The sequence below is a fragment of the Molothrus aeneus genome, chromosome 16 (assembly GCF_037042795.1).
Source record: "Molothrus aeneus isolate 106 chromosome 16, BPBGC_Maene_1.0, whole genome shotgun sequence".
Taxonomy (NCBI): domain Eukaryota; kingdom Metazoa; phylum Chordata; class Aves; order Passeriformes; family Icteridae; genus Molothrus; species Molothrus aeneus.
The window spans coordinates 6,501,882-6,521,495 of NC_089661.1; the positions used below are offsets into that span (position 1 = coordinate 6,501,882).

At 43.4% G+C, this 19,614-nt stretch overlaps 2 protein-coding genes across 3 annotated transcripts in view; both read right to left on the bottom strand.

Annotated features, from left to right (window-relative positions):
* The window catches only part of LOC136563648 (uncharacterized), a 68,665-nt gene extending 65,554 nt beyond the window's left edge, over positions 1-3,111 (bottom strand). The window contains exons 1-3 of the mRNA XM_066561139.1: positions 3,066-3,111; positions 963-1,128; positions 267-404 (exon numbers count right to left, since the gene is read on the bottom strand). Coding sequence (XP_066417236.1) covers positions 267-404; positions 963-1,128; positions 3,066-3,085 — 324 coding nt within the window. The 5' untranslated portion in view covers positions 3,086-3,111. The remainder of the gene's footprint in view (positions 1-266; positions 405-962; positions 1,129-3,065) is intronic.
* A 6,087-nt stretch (positions 3,112-9,198) lies between these two features.
* LITAF (lipopolysaccharide induced TNF factor) lies at positions 9,199-19,219 on the bottom strand. 2 transcript variants are annotated; one of them, XM_066560885.1, is made up of 4 exons: positions 19,008-19,219; positions 12,677-12,856; positions 12,133-12,289; positions 9,199-11,833 (listed from the first exon to the last, which is right to left on the bottom strand). In XM_066560885.1, exons 1-4 carry the CDS (start codon positions 19,165-19,167, stop codon positions 11,725-11,727), a joined length of 606 nt encoding a protein of 201 aa, XP_066416982.1. In that variant the 5' UTR covers positions 19,168-19,219; the 3' UTR covers positions 9,199-11,724. The 2 variants fall into 2 exon arrangements, with proteins under 2 accessions (XP_066416982.1, XP_066416983.1); XM_066560886.1 differs by lacking the exon at positions 19,008-19,219 and adding an exon at positions 16,904-16,998.
* Positions 19,220-19,614: the final 395 nt, after the last annotated feature.

A 19,614-nucleotide genomic window follows, 5' to 3' on the forward strand; every position in this document is an offset into this window, starting at 1 on the left:
TCAATTCCTCCCTTCCACAGACTATTTTCAGTTTACCACTGTAAAGTAGTCTAATGAGAGTTTAACTCAGGCGCTAACAGCCTCTTGCATTTATACTTTAACATTCATCAACTACAATGCAAATTTGCATTGAAACAAATTCTGTGAATAACAGACATTACAGGGAAAATAATATTCACCATTTCTTTGCTAAGAACCCGAGTTTGGGCAGACATTCTCTTCAAATGAGTCAAAAGCAAGAGTCAGTGTCATTCTCCAAAACTTACTGACACATGTGGAAGAACAACAGACTGCACAGAAGTCAAACCAGAAGAGCGATGGGAGCAGAGGTTTAAGTCCTTTGTCTTTACAAGAATGGGACCCTTTTGCTGATACCTGGTTGGGCATATTCCCAGGACATCCACCTAGTAACAAACATACACTGTTGAGTCACACATGCACACAGAAAATACAAGGAGATAGTGTAGGTTATTGCAATTAGTTTTAATAATTACCTTTTTTGTAATAACAACAGAGATCTAAATTCTCCATTGCAGAAGACTAGTTTTGCCACAAAAGCCATGAAAAGGGAAATAATTTTAAAGGCCTTGGTCAAGTCTGTAGTAGCCAGGCTCTATTGGTTTGTTTACTTTCACTGCGTTTTTCTGAATCAGACAATTACAGACATATGCTTTTCCATTTAAAATGTTGTGGGCATGCAGGGAAGCATTAATTCAGAAGAGCATTACTAGGCAGAGTAACTTCAATTATGTATGGGTGTGCCAAGCCCTGCTACAGAACATCTCTAAGCACTGACACGCAGCAGTAGCCCGAGATAATTTTAGAACAGTCACAAGAAGCAATCAGATGACTGCCACTATCTGCTGAACCAAGTGACAAAACCCTTAATTTATTTACAAGTGGAGTAGACTTAACATGTACAAGAGCTAGAAGTCACCTCAGAGCATGACTGACAGACTCACCTCCTCAACAACAGCACCAGCAGAGAATTCTGGTGCTGTCTGCAGCACACTGAGAATGCCTCGCTTGATGTTCAGTGCCCAGGTCTGTTCACTCCTCACAGGACAGAGCTTCAGAACTTTCCCATCATGGAAAGAAAAATGAAGAGGATGCTGTTCCAGTATTTCTCTGTGATGAAAAAGTTTATCATTTCTTGCTTCAAAGAGTGCGAGTCGATTTGTGACATTAGACTCAGATTTTCCTCAACAGAGCTGTTCTTCCACAATGCATCTGTCTCACTCTGTATCTCTATTCTTTACAGCAAGCCTCTATTCTTCATAAACTCAGCCTAACCCAAGGAGTCCTTAAAAAAACCCTGTGAAACCCTAAAAACAAATCTGCTCAAGATAATTACATCATTCTCAAAATCACTGCAACGCGTAATAAAAGCAGTCCTGGCAAATTATTTATAAGTAAATGTACTTAATGGCAATGATTCTTGTTTAATTAAGAGAGAAAATCCATTTTATTATTTAAAGTGCCTTTAGCTTTGGTAGGCATGTCTGAATTGCAAAGTAACTGCACCACGCCTCTTCAGCTGTGATGCACACAAGAACTTTGCTTCCCAATTAACCCATGTCTTCCTGCTCTGCTAGGTGTGAATACTCAGGCTCTATCCCAAACTTATTCCCCAATCCCTGCCGTTAGTACACTTCCTAATGGCTTTTACTATCCCAGATTGAGAGTACAGTATTTTCTACCTTTGCAAGGGATCAATTTTAACATTGATTTTCACTCCTAATGTAACATACTTTAGTCATATATATTCCCTCTAAATGGGGAAAAAAAACATCCAAAGGAAGAATTTTATTGTAGCCCAATGGTCAGCTCCCATACAAGGAGCCAGACAGTTCATCAGCACATTAACTGGGACACTAACTGTTCATCTAGTCAATCAGTCACAAAGTAAAACTTTAATATACAACATCTGGATAAAGTCCTTCCAGAAGAGACTGGGCATGTAAGATAAGGGTTTCTGAACTCCCAGGCAACTGAGCCTGTTTTTGCTACTATCTGTGGAGATTACATGCATGTTCAGAGGACAAGCTAGACTACTGTATATTCACAATAGGCTGAGGCAAATGCTAATAAGGCTCACTTGTCTGAATAATTATTCTGATTAGCCAAGCTTCACTGAATGCTTTCTTTCCTACCTCTCTTTTTTGGCTTCTCTGCAAACAATACACAACTGCTCTTACTGCTATGAAAATCTTGCAAATAACTTGACAGAAGATGTGCCTGTACACTCATTTGAACTCTGATACCACTGCCCATAGGGAGAACACAAAGTTCTTCCTGATGAATATAAAAAGCAATGCATTTACCCCAAGCTTGCTCTTTTTGACCCTTTGAATTGAGTCAATTACCTCAGCTCTCAGTGTTCTTTAAAGGCTGAGAATCCAAGTGGCAGGACAAAGAGGAAGATTACAAGGCTGAGCTTAATCAGACAACAGAACTGCGCTTTTTTTGATGAGACAAGAAGCATCAGCTCTCTGGGAAAATGCCAGACTTCCACAGTTTGAGATCTTTTTGTATAGCCATCTATACTAGAGACTATACCTTGGCAAGTCAATGAGAAACACTGACATATGTTATGAATGAGCTACTAAACCCAAAAACAGAAAAGGAAGAAAATCTCATTGGACAAATAAATGAACTATAAATACCTTGGAAGAAAAAACCACAAAGTTTTGCCTTACAGGAATCTTTTAAACCAAGAACTTCTGAAATGTACTACAACACTCTAGAGCCTGTAGAAGTAACATCTCCAGCTCTGAGAGCTGTGATCCACACATGCTGCTAGAGGCCTAGTAATTTGCACTCAAAATAATTGGAACAAAGGGATGAAAGTTATGCTGAAGAAAAACCTGTTTGCACCAATGCCTCTCATTCTCTCATTTTTGCTTATGGTGCTCATATCTGGATCCTCATCTAAAAAAAAAAAAAAGAAAACCCCTAAAACTAAGCAGAGTACAAAGCAGAGTGAGCAGTGTCCAGTCAAGCTGCTCCTAAGCCACATAGTTTCAAAAAACCCCAAAAAACAGACCAATTAGAAGGTTTTCTACCTTAGACTGTCCATTTCCATCAGAGACTCCTCTCTGGATGCAAAACTTTTCTTAATCTGTACATCTTGCACCTAGAAGCAAAGATTATAGGCAACATATTTCATTGTCAAGAGGAACTTGTGGATTTATCACATAGCGATATCCCCACCAAACATCACAGACTATGAACAAAGGTTCAGTGTTGCAACCAAACTGCATTAGCCCTATCTTCAGGTGGCATATCTGAGGCAGTTTCCAGAAAGTTCTTCTGTGAAGAAGTTTCATTCACTATTAAACCCATTTTATACAGCAGTGTTATATCCCTTTTACCATCAAATCACTAACCAGTTAATTTTTATCCATGTGCTAGGACAGGGATAACTGTGCTCTTCTTTGTTGGCCTCACGTGTGTGTATTTAGTAGACACATGTCAAGCCCCCAGCAAAACCAGTGAATTACCCCCTCTGTTAACCTGAAGGAAAACCCAGGCAGCTGAGAAGTTGATTTTCCCTGCTGCCCCTATAGTTCTCCACCTGGCCTACCACAGGGCTAACCCTAGGAGAAGCTCTGCAGTTTGAAACTCCTGCTGCTCTTGTCACTGGGAGACAGATCTCCTGTTGTGATGAATGGAGTGGTACAAGACTGAATTTTACACTGGGCTAGGAATGGCACCAATCCAGCACATCATAAAAGTTTCTCAAGTTCTCTTTAAAATGCTTGCTATTTTAAAATTATTCCTACAGATATCAAAGTGCTTTAAAGTAAACCAAGTTCCTTTCAAGGATTGGCTTCACTTCCAGTTCTGTACTTCATATAACAAAACTGTGAAACTGTTGTATCACTTAGAAAAGAAAACAATTATTTCTTAATCTGCCTTTTAAAACTGGCAAATACCTAATTTCAAGTTGTGGTGCATCAAAGAAATACTGCAACTCTAATTATGAGATCCAGAATCAAACTGGCTTTTAATTACAAGAAAAACAAATGTTTGAAATGTAGCAATAATCCCAAAGAAAAATAAGATTCCACATCAGTTTATTTCAATCACTCAAACAATTATGACAATACTTACTTTCAAAACCATCTGGCAATTCCCCAATACTTCAATGATCACTGTGCTGTCCAGAGAGATGCCACTACTTTTGTAACTATTTCCCTGCAGGAATGTGTTGGTGACTGCTGAATACCTGTAGCTGTATCTACCTCTTTTGTGGAAGTATAATGCACTGTGTCCTAGGAAATAAACAAAAAAAGGGGGTGTTATTTTAGCCTATTAAACTTCCCCCTCTTTCTATTTTTTTTCTATCTTTTAATCTTTCAGCCATGGAAATCAGCTAAGTAAAGGGATGGATATGTAGATTGCTCCCACTTGCACTTTCAATTGAAAGAACTGGGTTTCTGAAAACACCCTGCCTGCCAGCCATAGCTCCTGTAGAGAGGGTGAAAGGACTTCCCCTCTCCCAAGCACTAACCTCACAATTTCCTTCAAGGCAAGAAGTTGATTTCCAAGGGCAGAGCAGAAATGTAAAGCATTTACAGCACGATGCTCTTCCAGCACCTTTCAGAGAGCAGCAAAGCAGGACTTTCACCACAGCAGGATGAAATAGATCTGCTCTTCACACTCATGGCTGGGCTTAGTCCCACACTGGTTTAGTCCTTTGCTCAGCTCTAATGCTTAGGAGTTTTTCAGAGTTCACAGAATGCAAACTACAGGCAGGTGTGGACCTGGTAAACCTTGGTGGAACTTCTCTGCTACTTCCATGAATGCTGATCACTCAGAGATAAATATCATTCTTCTCAGAACATAATATCCCTGTGCAAGTTTTCAAATTCCTCTTTTCTTGTTTTACTCACCTGGACATTCTGCAAAACAGGAAGCTCCATAACTTAACCTCTCTGAGGATCCTGCAATGACAGTAACAGAACAGAGAAGTGCTGCAAATTTGTGTGCAGCTCAACACAGACCTGCTGCTTCTGAACTTCAGTGAAATTACTGAAATCAAAGCATGGTCCTCAAAAAAATTAATAAATCCAAGAGAGTTTTTCTATCAAGTATAGAGACTGACACAATCTCACTGTTTCTGTTGCTTTCCCCAGAATGCTTGGGGAAGGTGCACTATTTAATGCATCCTCTCCAAGGAGGGTGCTCTCCCACCTGCCCAGTACCACCCACAGAGCTCAGCAAAGCAAACTGCTACACTACACTCAAAATCCAGACAAAGCTGCTACAAGAATTACTACAAACCTACAAGCTGTAACATAATTCTCTGAAGTTTTGCCAGTGAGAACATTTCTTAGTAGAAGTATTCTGCATTGTGAGATCAATCTTAGCAGAGGAAAAAAAATTCTTCTACTTACTCCCTGAAGCTCCAGCCACAACAGCACAGAGTAAAATGATGGCGAGCAACCCTGTGGCCATCGAAATCACCTCCTCAGACCAGAAGTAAACAAAAACACATCAGTTCTGCTCTCAAAGGCACCTCTGAGCAAGGCACTGAAAGAAAATTTCCTTCACAAAGCAGGAGCTGACTATTTCAACTCCCCTTCCTGCCAGAGGAGGGGCTCTGGCAGGGGCAGCCTGCAGAGGGGAGGGGGAGGTTGTGGTAAGGGGCAGAGACAGATACATCACCATTGATCCCATCCCCAACAGCATTTCAGCCTTTTTGCAAAAGAAGAGAAAGAGAAGTTAATCTATTAGAAATCCCACAAAACTGCAAGGAAAATAAAATAGGTATATGGCATCATAATGGAGCAAATGCTCAGAACAATCCCATGCAGTGAGTTTAACCTAAATTAACAAATGTAAAAGCCACCCTAGCAATCACTCTTGACAATTAATCAATCAAAAAGCACATAGGATGAAAGCCAAAGCTTTGGGAGTAAAGGGAAGGTGTTTCCATTGGGAGCGAGCAAGTTCATTGGAGGCAGCTCATCCCGCCGAAGTCCCAAACCTCAAATGAGTGAAACTGTGTGTGAATAACACAAAACCACAGAACCACCATCCTTCTGGTACCAATCAGGTTGGTAGAACACATCAGACACAGGCCTCCCAGGCAGACCCCTCTTCCTGGCCCAGGGCTCTTCCCACCCTGCCCATGCACTCTGAGCCCACGCAGCCCTGAGCCACGGCCACAGCTCAGCTGTGCCTGTGTGCCTGCCCCTCCCAAGGAAAGCCTGTGGGCAGGCAAATGCTCCTTCCCTCCTGCTGCAAACCCTCTGGTCTAGGCTGAGCTACTGCTCCCTGCCAGCCAGAGTCACAAGGAGAAATTTCAATAATAATCCCAGTCACTGGCACTACTCTCCCCCGCTAGGTTTGTGCTTCTACATCCTCTTGCCTGCACTTGCTCCTCCATCATGTAACATTTGCTCTTGAAATGCTTACAATTGTTAAAGGGAAAGGAACTTCTCAAGCATGCTTTGCAAATATCAATTACTAAAGAAGGTGAGAGCGAGCAACTCCAGTCTAAAGAGTTAATAAAGTACTCCATGATGTAATCTGGGCCCCTCTATCAAAGTCCCTGACCTGCCAAATGCTAAAGTCAGAGTCAGTCTAGGTTTGAAACGCAATTTAAAAATAAAAAAAAAAAAAACAAACAAAACCAAAACTCTACGTATTTCACACAGCAGCTCAAATTTCCTAGAACCAGCCCAAAGCACTAACTGAAAGCATTCCTCTGCCTTCACAGTGATTTTTCAGAATATTCTTATTCTTAAACTGCTTCAGAGATTTATTTGTGGAAATTTACTTGCTGAGTTTGCCATTTTTACTCTGCTAAGCTACTCAGTCTGGTACTCATTCTAATGTTTAATTTAGGACTACATCTCATCTGGGCATAATATGTACTCCATGTAAGCAGTCATCTAGCTCTTGGTCTACTATCAGCAATAAGGATAGAAGCAGGAAAGTTAATAACTGGGCAGGAACATAAAAACATGATGAATTTACCAGAAAATTGCTATATTGTGACAATTCTTTTCTTGAATCACTACTATTACCCAGTTTCCACACCAGTCTGACTTTTAACTGTATATAATAAGATTTTTCAACATATTTCACATAGCTATTGAAAAAAAAACCTTTAAAGCATAAAATTTTCATCAAACTCACTAGGAACATCAACACTGAAATTAAAGAGAATTTCTGCTTCATCTTGACACTGGTTCCAGTGCAGAGAGCAACTTGGGCTTTCTAAAATAAACTAATTTACATTTTAATCTCAAGTTTTAGCTTTGTAGCTTCCCATTTCTTAGGGAAGAAACTATACTAATAAAAATAGAAGAAAAATATCTTATGGGAGGACTATGAGAACAGTCAAGAATTTATAAGTTTGAGCTTGCTTGAATCTTGACGATTTCATAGGCCCAAGAACAAAGAAATTTACAAACAAAACTCTAAGGCTTTTTTGATAAAAATATTTCAAACAGCTGTTTTCAGCAGATCACAGATTTAGGGCAGTTTTTATTGAAACATCTAAATATGGAATAAAATGCCTGAATAGCAGCTAGGATCTAAATGAAGACTGAAGTCAAACCTTCAAGATAAAATATCACATAAGTGTCCTGTGCACTTGACTCAGGTGACATCCCTCATGTAGTGATTGGCAAGTGCAGGATGGAGCCCAAGATTCAACATCTTGTAAGGATTTTTTCCTACCTAACACCAGGTGAGCTTTTCTAAAAAATCAAAACACCACCCCCAAAACACGCAGAAAAAGAACCTCCTGAAGAGAAATTTCCAGCACATTACTGTCCTAGATAATCGTAAAAAATGGAAGAAAATCTGACACGTGCTGGAAACACACTGGTTTTATGACACACTAGAGACCCACTCTGGCTGTAAGTCTCAGAAAAGTATTCATTCATTTTAATGGATACGGTACTCAAGTTTGGAAAATGAATTTAATAAAAAGTACCGTCTGTCACACAATGTAAGCCTGTCCTGGACACCAGAGAACTGTTCACCATTATTGCCAAGAAAGCCTGAGCTTTTACAACAAACTGGCAAAGTCCGCTTTGCATAAGCCCCACAAATAATATTAAATTAATACTATTGTAACACTGACGTTAGCCCTAAAAGCCGAAAGCAGGAGGGAAGTGCCCTTGGCCAGGGTCCCACACCCACCTGTGTGCTCGCCGCACCTCCGCCTCCCTGCGCTCGCAGCCCTCCCATGGCCGGGAGCTCCGCCTGGTTACGGCCCCGAACCGAGCCCGCGGAGCCCTCACAGCGCCGGGCACCGCTGGGAGCCCGCGGCCAGGGGCCCCTCACAGCGCCGGGCACGGCCCAGAGCCCCCCCGACAGCACCGGGCACCGCCTGGAGCCCACGGCGGGGGGCCCCCCTCACAGCGCCGGGTGTGTCCCTGAGCCCCCTCACAGCACCGGGCACCGCCTGGAGCCCGCGGCCAGGGGCCCCTCACAGCGCCGGGCACGGCCTGAGGCAGCAGCACGAACGCCCGCCACCCCTGTGGGGAAAACGCCGCGAAGCGCTGCGAGGCACCACCACTTTCCAGGGCGCTTTCCCAGCCGCAGTTAAGCGATGGAGGGGCCACCTGTCCGCCCCAGGGCTCTGGCAGCGGCCGCTCCCCGGCGGACCGGCCCCAAACTCGCCCTCCGAGCTCCGAGGAGCAGCCGAGGAGCCCGAGGCACAGCCGGGCAGAGCGAATGGGTCAGGGATGGCTGCGGGGAAACGGGGTGATGGAGCCGCACCTCCAGTCCGCTGTCCAGTTTCGGACCTCTCGCACCAAGAAGGACGTTGAGCTGCTGCTGCTGACCAAGACGTGCAGTGGAGCTCATCATCAACTCTGATGAGCAACAGCTGAGGGAGCTGGGGGGCCTCAGCCTGGAGAAAAGGGAGTCTCAGGAGCGACCTTGCCCTCTCAGCTTGCAATCTCAGCATTGCAAGTGGAAGTTTTACCCAAAAGTTTTAATTGAAAAAATATTTCTAGGCCCGAGTTGCAGGAAAACAACACATTTTCAGTGTGGCTCTGTGTGGGACAGTTGGTCTGCATGGCACATGGTGCCATTTATCAGAGACTTGGCCCAGGTGAGACTCTGAAAAATTTCTCCCTGTAATTACGTTTCTTCTTTTAACATTTCAGCCATCCATGTGTTTGGAAACATTCCAAATATTATAATTTTCCAATTACAAGCACTAGATAGGAAAGACAAAGCTTTTATTTTAGAGTCAGTTTTAAAAATAAACTGTAATTTCAACATAATCAAACACAAAGTGCTTTCACACAAAGCAAGTTATATCCTGCACTTGTTTGTCCAAGGTAGGTTTAACAAAGCAGGTTACTTTGGCACAGTCTGTAGATTATTTCATACACAAGAGAACAAACACAGGCTTTGCATTTAAGGAAACACAGCTACAGAAGGGGCAGCAGAAAGCCTTGCAAAATGCTGAATTGGAAGGAAGAGCTGCCAACATTGTGTGTCCTATTCTCAATCCATACAAGGAACTTAAAGAGAATCAATGGACCGTCCACATAAATCAAAAAAAAATTTTTTTTTTGGTGTTTTGCATTCTGGTGCCACCACCTCAGATTTTCCAATCATCACTTTGAAGAGAAAAGGGGAGCTAAGGTAATAACAATTGGAAGACTTGCCAAATGAATATATAGCAGGATTATCCAGATCAGACTGACAAGGTACTAAAAGAATTAAAAATCCTTTCCACCTTGCAAGCAAATCCCAATTTTGGAAACACTGCGAGCTTCACTGCTTCTTTCTGTGTTGCTCTGACAATAAACTGACAAGAAGCACATTTTCTGTGACACCCAGTAAGGCACAGGACTTGCTCATGTCACCAGAACAGAAAATTCAATGTAGCATCACCCAAGCCCTTCAGAATACAGAGAGTGAGCACTATGGTGGTGCACCAGCAGACAAAAGCACTTGTTGGTACCACATCATCAGCATGGAAAGCTACAAAACCACCAGCTTTTTATCTCCATCATACTCTTGCCAGTGAGTAGCTCCTGATGTACATTCTTATGGCATGAGGAGACCAGAAACCTTTTCCAAATACACAAGGAAGCTCTTAAATCACTTGCAGACTGGCTCACAAGCAGCATCAGTTTACAAAACCTAATTAAGACAAGGACTAGAGATTGTACACGATCTACAAAATTACTGGATTTCAAACATAAAGTGTTGAAAGACTTTTGAAAAACTAACTTATACCAAATATATACAGAAGGCACATTTGGCAAGAACAGTAATTGCAGTATTTTTTATTTGTATTTATTTTAGTTTTTTACTTTTACAGCTATTAATACCAACACAGCCTTGTTTAAACACCTGTCTGCCTTTTCTGGACAGGTATCATTTAGGTTGGACATTAGGAAGAAGATTTTTCCAGAAAGGGTGATCAGACTTTGGAATGGGCTGCCTAGGGAGATGGTGGGGTCACTGTCCCTGGAGGTATTTCAGAAAAGCTTGTGTGTGGTATCCAGCACCACAGTATGGTTGATAAGGTGGCATTAGGACACAGGTTGGATATGATGACCTCAAAGGTCTTTTCTAACCCAGTTGATTTTGTAGTTTGGATTCTGTGATATGCATCAAAATATTGTTTGATCCAGTTGCTTATAACACAGAAATTACTATAACCCTCAGAGCCTCATTCCCTAATTTTTTGTGATTATCATCTTAAATAAGCATATCCAGCTTAAGTTTCTAAAAGCAGAACTCATCTTTCATTTAATTTAGAAAAATCAGAGAAACTCCTTATCACACACTTTACCTTCTTAATAAAGAAAGAATAATTAATGAGCAGATCAACAACTAAAAGTCTGTGTTTTATTTATGTGTTTCAGGTGGAATTTGAGCCTTAAGATAAGGCTGAGGTTTGTTTATGGTCAGTCAGCTGACTTACGTAAATGTACAAGGAAGTTTTCCAATGCTCTAACCAAGGCTCTCTGGGCAATTCCACTGGTGTGAAGAAAACACTTCACACACTTTCAATCAGCAGCCTAACAAAAACCACTGAACAAATATCTTCTATATGAACATCTTTACTTCAGATTAGAAACATGAGTAGAATTGAAACTGGCAAGAAAATTCAGATACTAGATTCATTCACTGTTTTTGCACAACCACCTGAATTGTCCATTTGGAAAAGCTACCTCCAAGAAGGAAGAAGCCTTCAGGTTTGGTTCTCTTCAAACTACAAAAGTTTTAAAATGAATGCTAGTGCTCATGAAAAGATGACAACAAAAGATTTCTTTTTTCAAAGAGGAACACCTGTCCCTGAGGCAACTCCCTGCAAGTTTGTAAACAGTGCTGCTGCCAAAGCATGAGCCTAAATAGTTCTCCATACATGTCCTCTTCTTCTGTGCTGAGACTTTACAGTCTCAATGCAAGCACAATGTGCATCATGCCCGAGACAAGATTAACTGAAGAATATCACCAACCTGTTCTGTATTAAGCAAAAAGGGAAACACTCCATTGCTCTCCACTGGTGCTGGACTGAGTGGCCCATACAGATTAGGTATGCTTTACACAGACCTAAGTGAGACTCCTCTCAAGCAATTGTGTATTCAAACCATCTAGCAATAAACATTATTTTTATTCTTTTCCAGTGACAGGATGCACAGAAAAATGGAAAGTCTCCATAAAGCTTCAGAGACGGCTTGTAGAGGTGCTAAACAACTTCATCAATCAATGTACAAACTCTGGCTATAAACGTTTGTAAGAGCCAACAAGAGCACTGCATTTCGGACAGGTGTGATCCACATCCTTTAGGGCATCAATGCAGAAGGGAATTAAGCAGCAGCCTGCTATACACCTGCAAAGGCAAAAAAAGAGAAAAACACTGCTTTACCACTTTTTCTACACACAAGAAGGTAAAATGTATTTTGTTCAAAAGCAATCAGTACAACTGGTGCCATTAGCTTTGGGAAGAACACACATGGCTATGGAGCCCATTACTGTAATGTTCCAGAACTGCTTTAAGGGCCGATGGGACACAGATGCAGATGTAGGCTAATTGAAGGCTCAGGTCCCACACAGAGAAAGCTCAGAGCTCTGTTACATGTTAGAGCTAAAAAAAAGTCAAGGTAAAAGGGCAAATTGGAGTTGACTTACCCCAGCAGGCAGAGGCCACCACATGACAGCCAGGTCAAAGCTCCTGAGTCGTACGAGAGACGTGTCACTATCACCTGGTTACAGGAAGGGCAGACCATCTGAACTGGGCGGTCATAGAACACTACTGGCTGCTGCACGTACACCGTCTGAACAGTAACTGAGCAGAGGAATGGCTGGTTACTCCACGAGGAACAGGAAAAAAGAGTAGCAATCAACTTCCTCTAAACCATCTATAACTGAAATATTCAGGGCTCAGAACAATGAAATACACAATGACAGAAATAACCATGGCATTTCCTAATGCAGAAATACACTGTCTTAAAAATAAAGCTGCACTAAAAACTGCAGAAAGCCAAATTATGTTACTGATATCACTGCACACTGAGGGATTCACAATAATTGATTCATCTTATTCTCTTCAAAAGTACTTTTGGCAGGCATTGAACACCTGCGAACCCCAATTTTTCTTCTTCTAACAACACCTATTATACAACCACTTTGACACCACCTTAACATGAGGTACAGAAGAGTTCTGGAGGCTTACTGGGGTTATTTGCTGGTGGAGGCTGTCCCACGTGTGGGGGAAGGTTCGTTCCCTTCCCATCTGGCTTCTGTCCCGGGCCAGGGACAGGATAGGGCTGAGGATAGTTCACATTGATTCCTACAGCTTCCTCATAAGAAGGTGGTGCAGATGGGACAGGATTGGCACTGGCAGCAGACATATCTAAAACATAAAAGAGAGAAAATCATAACAAAAGGTATTATTTATTAATGGCAATTGACAAATAATGAGGCTCAACTCAACAGCAAGAAGATAACTAGATTAAAAGGGACTTTTACCAGCATAAAATTATTGGCTGGTATTTGTTTCTGATAGTATTAAATGTTAATCTTGATTTCACTGTTGTTGTTGCCTACTTCCCAATTCTTTTTCACTGGGAATTGTTTACACTTTGCCCCAACACCAATTCTTCCTTTGTAAATTAAAAATACCAAAGCAGGGAGGTGGGGCATCTTTATTAGTTACCAAAGCAGGGAGGTGGGGCATCTTTATTAGTATACTAAACAATCTAAGTCTCACAATTCTCCAAGAACACAATTTCTAATCTCTCTTGTTCACCTGAAAAACAGAGCAGTATGATAGGCCACATGGTAGTTGCTAACCAACATGAGCCTGGTTTGTGGTGAAACTTTAATATTTAAAAAATACCATTTACCTCTGCTGTAATTTGAAAGAAGTAATTATTCTGAAGGAAAAAAAAAAACCCAAACAATTAAGCATATCCAACTGAACTCAAAGCTTTTACAACCATTAAATATATCTAATATATCCACCCTTGCCACTTTTGCTTCTTAGCAATGTTTTAATGAGTTTGTAGGGCAAATTTTCCTCCACCAATTGTTATTTTGTTGCAGAGGATAGGACTGCTGACCACTGCCAAGAAACTACTGTGGGTTCAATGCAGACTTCCTCTCCTCCTCCCCACCTACCCACTTCCTGTAGCCTGCCCACCATTTTCTTTGTGGAACAAGGTCTCATGGCATCAAGGTTGAGCAAGCATCTCCCTTTCCCCCTTCCTCCTAAGGACCATCAGACAAGTCTCCAAGAGCCACACTCCATTCTGTTGCTGCACACACGATCCCTCTGGATACATGCCGGTCTTTTCACTCAGTACTGTCTGGGAAAGGGCAACCTGTACTTGGAATACTAATTCTATGGTGCTATGAAAGTTATATAGGAGCTCCAATTACCCACAGCACTACTACTATGAATAAAAGAAGGGAAATTGCACTGATGCAATTTGCAGGTATGAAAGACAATATGCAAAGAGAAAGAATTTCGGGTGTGTCTGTTTAGGACTGGTGTCACTCCATCCACACAAAGGTTGGGTGAGACCGAGGACACAAGTCCCCAACAATGACACAAGCCATTCCACTCTCCCAGAGCATGGAAAAGTCCTGGAATACTGTTGATTACCTTCCTCCCACAATACAGCTTTCATCAGGATTTCAGTGAAGTCTATAAACTCTTCCATAAAGAACTTGTCACAGGTTTGTTCACTCTTCCAGGTTACACAGGACTAATCAGCTGCACTGGAGGCATGGGAATACACCAGCAAACACCAATGTTTATATATTTCAGGAGTCCCACAGTCTTCCCAGCAGATTGAGAAGAAATGTGGAAAGGTGTATTACAAAGGGAATTGTGTACTCAATCAAGTGTGGGTATTACAGCCCTGTGGCCAGGAGTGGTACAGAAGAACAGACATGCCTACAGGTGCTGGAGCAGTAACTGTGCTAAGCCTGGGACAAACATTGCTCCTTCCCACTATTCTCATACTCACACTGCAGCTTTGGCAGACTGAAGAGGAAACAGGACAGCAGTCCAAGGTGTTGAAACTCAGTAAGTTTTTGTAGCAACAAGTATTTCACAGCTATACCTTAAAAAAAACACTGATCTGATTTCTTTAGAAAAGAGAAGTTTTCTCCTTGTGACTAAGCTACCGAGCTGAATCACAATCCACTGGCCCCACTTGGTGTGCTGGTGTTGGCTGGGGGTGTACAGGAAGCCAGGAGGGGACACTGCCAGAACAGCTGACCAAAGGGATATTCCAGACCATAACGCATCACACTCAGCAATAAAACTGGGAAGGTTTTTGGTAGGGAAATACGACTCAGTGACTGGCTGGGCAGTGGTTGGTTGCTGGTGAGCAATTGCTCTCATTTGCTTCACTTGCTGGATTGTATTTCTCTCTGTTAGTTTCCTCTTCATTACAACTATTAAATTATTACTTTTCTTATTACTTTATTTCAATTATGTAACAGTTCTTATCTCAACCCCTGAGTTTTCTCACAGCAATCCAGTTTCTTCAGGGGTGCAGTGAGTGAGCAGCTGTGTGGTGCTCAGTTGCCAGGTGGGGTTAAACACACAGCTACTTCAGCTCCTCAGCTCTGCTTCACTGACAAGCAAGTTGTAAGAAATTGAATGATGCCCTTTCACAGATTTCAAAATTATATAACTTCCAGCATGAACACTTCAAGTCTTGATATTTACTGATTTTAAATTACATTGCATGCTCATTTCTTACCACCAAATGGTTTTGAACAACCATTTCAGTTTAAAAGCGATCACAGTGCTTTTTCTGCACTTTCACTTTTTTTTTTCCTATTTCTGTAGGCAAACATGAACAGGTTTCAGGTCCTCACAGCACTTTGTGGAATCCCTTTTCTTTTTTTTTCAAAGTTTCACATCTGTAGCACAAATAACATGTAAAATGTACTACAGTGAATGGTAAAAAACTAAAATCATGTATGAATTCCTTGAAGTTACCTATTGAAACAAAAATTCCTAATAAACATCAAGATGACATTGGGACTACAAAAAAGCCTCTTCAAATTACTGAATATTGTAGATGTAACCACAACTTCAGCTTTTCAATTTCATTTTTTTAATATCCCTTCTGCTTTAAATGTCAACTCTGAAGAGATATTTGAACCATCACTTCATACAGCCGGTGCAAATGTGCAAGTGTGTTTCACACTCCAGGTCTGGAAAATTAGGCAGGGGACAAGGGAAAAAGAAGATAATAGCCCACCTCTCTGCTTGGTATGTAAAAAACCAACCAACCAACCAAAAACCCCACCAGTAAAAAACTGCTTACAATTACAGCTATCCTAACCTAGTCTGGCCAAACAAATCTGTTGATGCTCTTCCCTTAATCTCTTGCTAAAATTTGACATAATTTAATCCTTAAATTAAACAATTCCTACGCAGTCCTCTTCACTAGAAATCCCAAGCTGCCCTCCAACACCAGGGGTGGTTTAGAGGGCTCCCTGCACATCAGAGTCTAAGACAGCTACCGGTCAGCAACACCGAGAATGAAATACAGGTTGAAGCTTTTAACAACCCAACAGGATATACAGGTTTATCAGAGCACTCGGATATTTGCAGTGCAAAGCCCTAACACAGCACCTTCTTGGACCACCAACTTCGTCTGAACTCTGGACAACTTCCGAGTTTATCAACCTGCTGAGAAATACTATCTCAAAGTTGTTTAAATCTCCCAGTCATTTCTGAGAGAATAAAATCCAGTAATCACAACAAAAAAAGACTATGACATATTATTTCAGGAAGAACCAACGGCACTGTGGTCACATTGAATTCTATACTGGCGAAGTACAGTAATAAAAGTAGAAGTAAAAGTAGTAAAAGAAGAAGCACGGTGTGTTCCACCGGCAGGAGCGATTTCAGAGGCTAGAGTATTACTTTTATCAAGTAATCAATAGTTTTGGAATAATGCTGCGAGTGGCTTCATCCTGTGAGTAACCCCCTCCCCGGGACGGGGCAGGGCAGGGCCGCTCCGAGAGGAGCATTCCCTAAGGAAAGGGCCACCTTCCGCCTGCCACACTCGGGAAAGCGAAACTCCGGCCTCGCTCGGCCCCCGCCCGCATCGCCGAGGGCAGGAGGCGTCGCCCACGGCCTCTCCCGGACCGTCCCGGGACCGAGACCGGGACTGCACCGCTCGGGACATGGCTGGCCCGCGAAGCCCCAACCTGCCCTCGGTGCCCCGGGGGCTCCTGCGGGGCGGGACCAGCCTCAGAGCCGCGGCTTCTCCCCCTCCCCGCAGCCGGGCCGGAGCACCGGAGCACTGGGAGCGGCCCGGGGAGGGCAGCGCTCGGGCCCGGGAGCGGCCCCGGCGGAGCAGCAAAGCCCCCCCGGCGCCCCGCTCTGCCCTGCCCGCTGCACCGCCAGGCTCCGGGCAGCCCTTACCGTGCCGAGCCGTGCCCGCCAGCCCTCCTCGCCTCTCCGCTCGTCTCCGCTCGCCCGGGCGCGGCCACCGTCAGCAGGGCTTGTCCCGTCCCGTCCCCACCCGCGTTTCCTCCTCCCCTTCCCCCTAGAGCCGCGAGCAGGCGCCGCGGGGGTTGCTCGGAAGGGCGCTCCGCTGGCCCCGGCCGGGCCCTGCCCGGCAGCCGCTTCGGCCGCTTCCCCCGAGCCATCGGCTCCCGGCAGCGGCGTGTCTGGGCAGGACGGGAAGGGAACGGGGAAAGCCTGTGGAAGTACAGGCACTCCTGGCGCATTTCGCAGTCACGGCCATCGGGAACTCCGCGGCTTTCGCCAAGAGCTCGCTCAGATTAAACCAGTCATCTTCAACTGCCCCGTCAGCAGCGCAGCCAAGCACCGCGTTCTGTAACACGGCAAGGAAATCACTAATTCTACAGTGCCCTTTACCTTACCAGATCAGATATTTCAGACAACATACAAGAACGCATAAAATGATGAACAAAACTTTCAAGTTCAAGATTCAGTGATTTTAGGTAGTGCCTTTACAAGCAATTGAATTGGATTCAGTCTTTGGAAAACACGAGAGTATGTCAATCCTTCCTCTATCCAGCTCCAGGATAATACAAAAGTAAATTATGGCCAGATCCCTAAACGGGCTTCAAAAGGGACTGCTTCACACGCTGGTTTGTGTGAATCTACCTTAGACTGAAGGGACTTGATAACCTCTGCGGGTTATCAGCAGGGACAGTTCATAAGGCCTTTTGGCTGAAAACATCCAAAATCCATCAAAGTCCTAGTTTTGTATTTAAATCTCTTCTTGAACCTTGCCCTAAGGAACACGCATAAAACTTCAATTCAAATCCTGGAGCAAGGAGTCAGGTTTTATAGGATGAAAGTTTACCCAAAGTGACAATAAACCCAACAGGAAACTCTGCAGTCACAGTAATCTATTGATTCACCTGCAAGTATGGGTGCTTGGGGATGTCATCAGATGTTGAGAGTATTGAGGGCATGAATGCTCCAATCCCCCCGATTTAGGGACACGAGTGTGGAGTGTGATTCACCAGCACTGAGATTAGAACTAGACATATAGGTGAATAAATTTACACCATTTCCAAGAAATCACATAATACATTATTTTTCTCAGGAGCAGAACCTGAGTAATTTGGGCTTTGTTGGCCTGGATTAACTAAAGTTGGAATAATTGTTCTCTTACTAACTAAACCCCCTTCCCCAGGTGGCTATGAGCAGCTTAGGAGCCACAAAAGAGAGAAGCCATGACTGAACACATCTCCCAGGGTGAAATAAGGCATGGCCTTCAACTGAAAGCCTTCTCACTCCAGCTGCCATGCTCTCTCATGTGTTGTGTTTTGTATCTAGTCTAGGCTGGCCCATGCTCCTTCTTGGGGACCCCAGTAACATTTCTCCTTTTTGCCCTACTACTGTTTCCCCCAAATGTCCAAGTAGGCAGTTGGCATCCATTTACTGGTAAGTGAGTGTATTTCCTCTCACTATCCAGCCTCCTTCTCACCATTTGCTAATTCTGTCCTTTTGCTGGAAGGTACTAGGTGAAAGAAGCATCAGCTTTAGCCAGCCTGTGGCTGACCAGGCCACCACAGCACTTGTGAGTGTGTGGACAATTACACAGAAGTCACAATTAATGGAATGTTGCGTAGTGCTCAGTGGAACAAATCAGCCCAACACAGACAGTGGGCTCTGTGGCCACCTAAAGTAACAAACTGTAACACTTTCCTGAGGAATATGTATATCCTTGCTAATAAATACTTGTACCACCTTGAGCCAAGCGTGCACCTTAGGCAGAGTTATCCTGTCCATCAGGTACCAAAAGTAAAGCCCTGCCTCTTAATACTACATTGGTGTTAAGGAGTTTTATTCCTGATTCTCAGTGACAAGCTTGTGGAAAATTGGCAGGTTTGCTATGGAGAATTGATGAGGCTGGTTGGGCAAGGATGAACTGAGGCACTTGCTTGTATTACACCTGACTTGAGTGAGGCTTAAGCCCTTCATGGTGTCTGGGCTAAAGTGTAGAGCTCCCAGCCCAGTGCCTCAGTGAACTAGAGAGTGTACTCACACATGGTATGGAGACAGGGCCTCAGCCCCCTTATCCACACACAGCAGGCTGTATTAGCAGTAGAAATCTGGTCCTGTGAGGAGATGTGTGGCCAGCTGGTCAAGGAAGGGGATTCTGTCTCCTGCTCCACTCTCATGAAACTCCACCTGCAGGGCTGCATTCAGGTCTGTGGCCCCCAGCAGAACAAGGGCATGGAGCTGCTGAAGCACGTCCAGAGGTGGCCATGAAGATGTGCCAAGGGCTGCAGCACCTCTGCTGTGGAGACAGGCTGGGAGAGCTGGAGATGTTCAGCCTGGAGAAGGCTTCAGAGTGGCTTTACTGTTACTTCAGTACTTGAAGGGGACCTATAAGAAAATTGGAGACAAACTTTAGCAGGGCCTGTTGCAACAGGAAAAGACATTATGATTTTAAATGGAAGGAGGGGTCAGTTTAGATTAGATATTAAAAAAGGAGACTTATAATGTGGGTGGTAAACAATTGTCACAGTTCAAGGCCAGGTTGGACAGGGCTCTGAGCAACCTGGTCTACTGAAAGATGCAGGCTCATTGCAGGGGCCTTGGACTTTAAATGATATTTAAAGGTCCCTTCCAACCCACACTGTTCTATG

What these genes read in the sequence shown, in the direction of transcription:
- LITAF (XM_066560885.1), bottom strand. Translation starts at nt 19,167, where the DNA reads ATGCAGCCCTGCAGGTGGAGTTTCATGAGAGTGGAGCAGGAGACAGAA. An exon ending in GCCCTGTCTCCATACCATGT is followed by an intron (nt 12,857 to 19,007) that starts GTGAGTACACTC and finishes TTTATGTTTTAG; the next exon opens with ATATGTCTGCTGCCAGTGCC. An exon ending in TCCACCAGCAAATAACCCCA is followed by an intron (nt 12,290 to 12,676) that starts GTAAGCCTCCAG and finishes TCCTCTGCTCAG; the next exon opens with TTACTGTTCAGACGGTGTAC.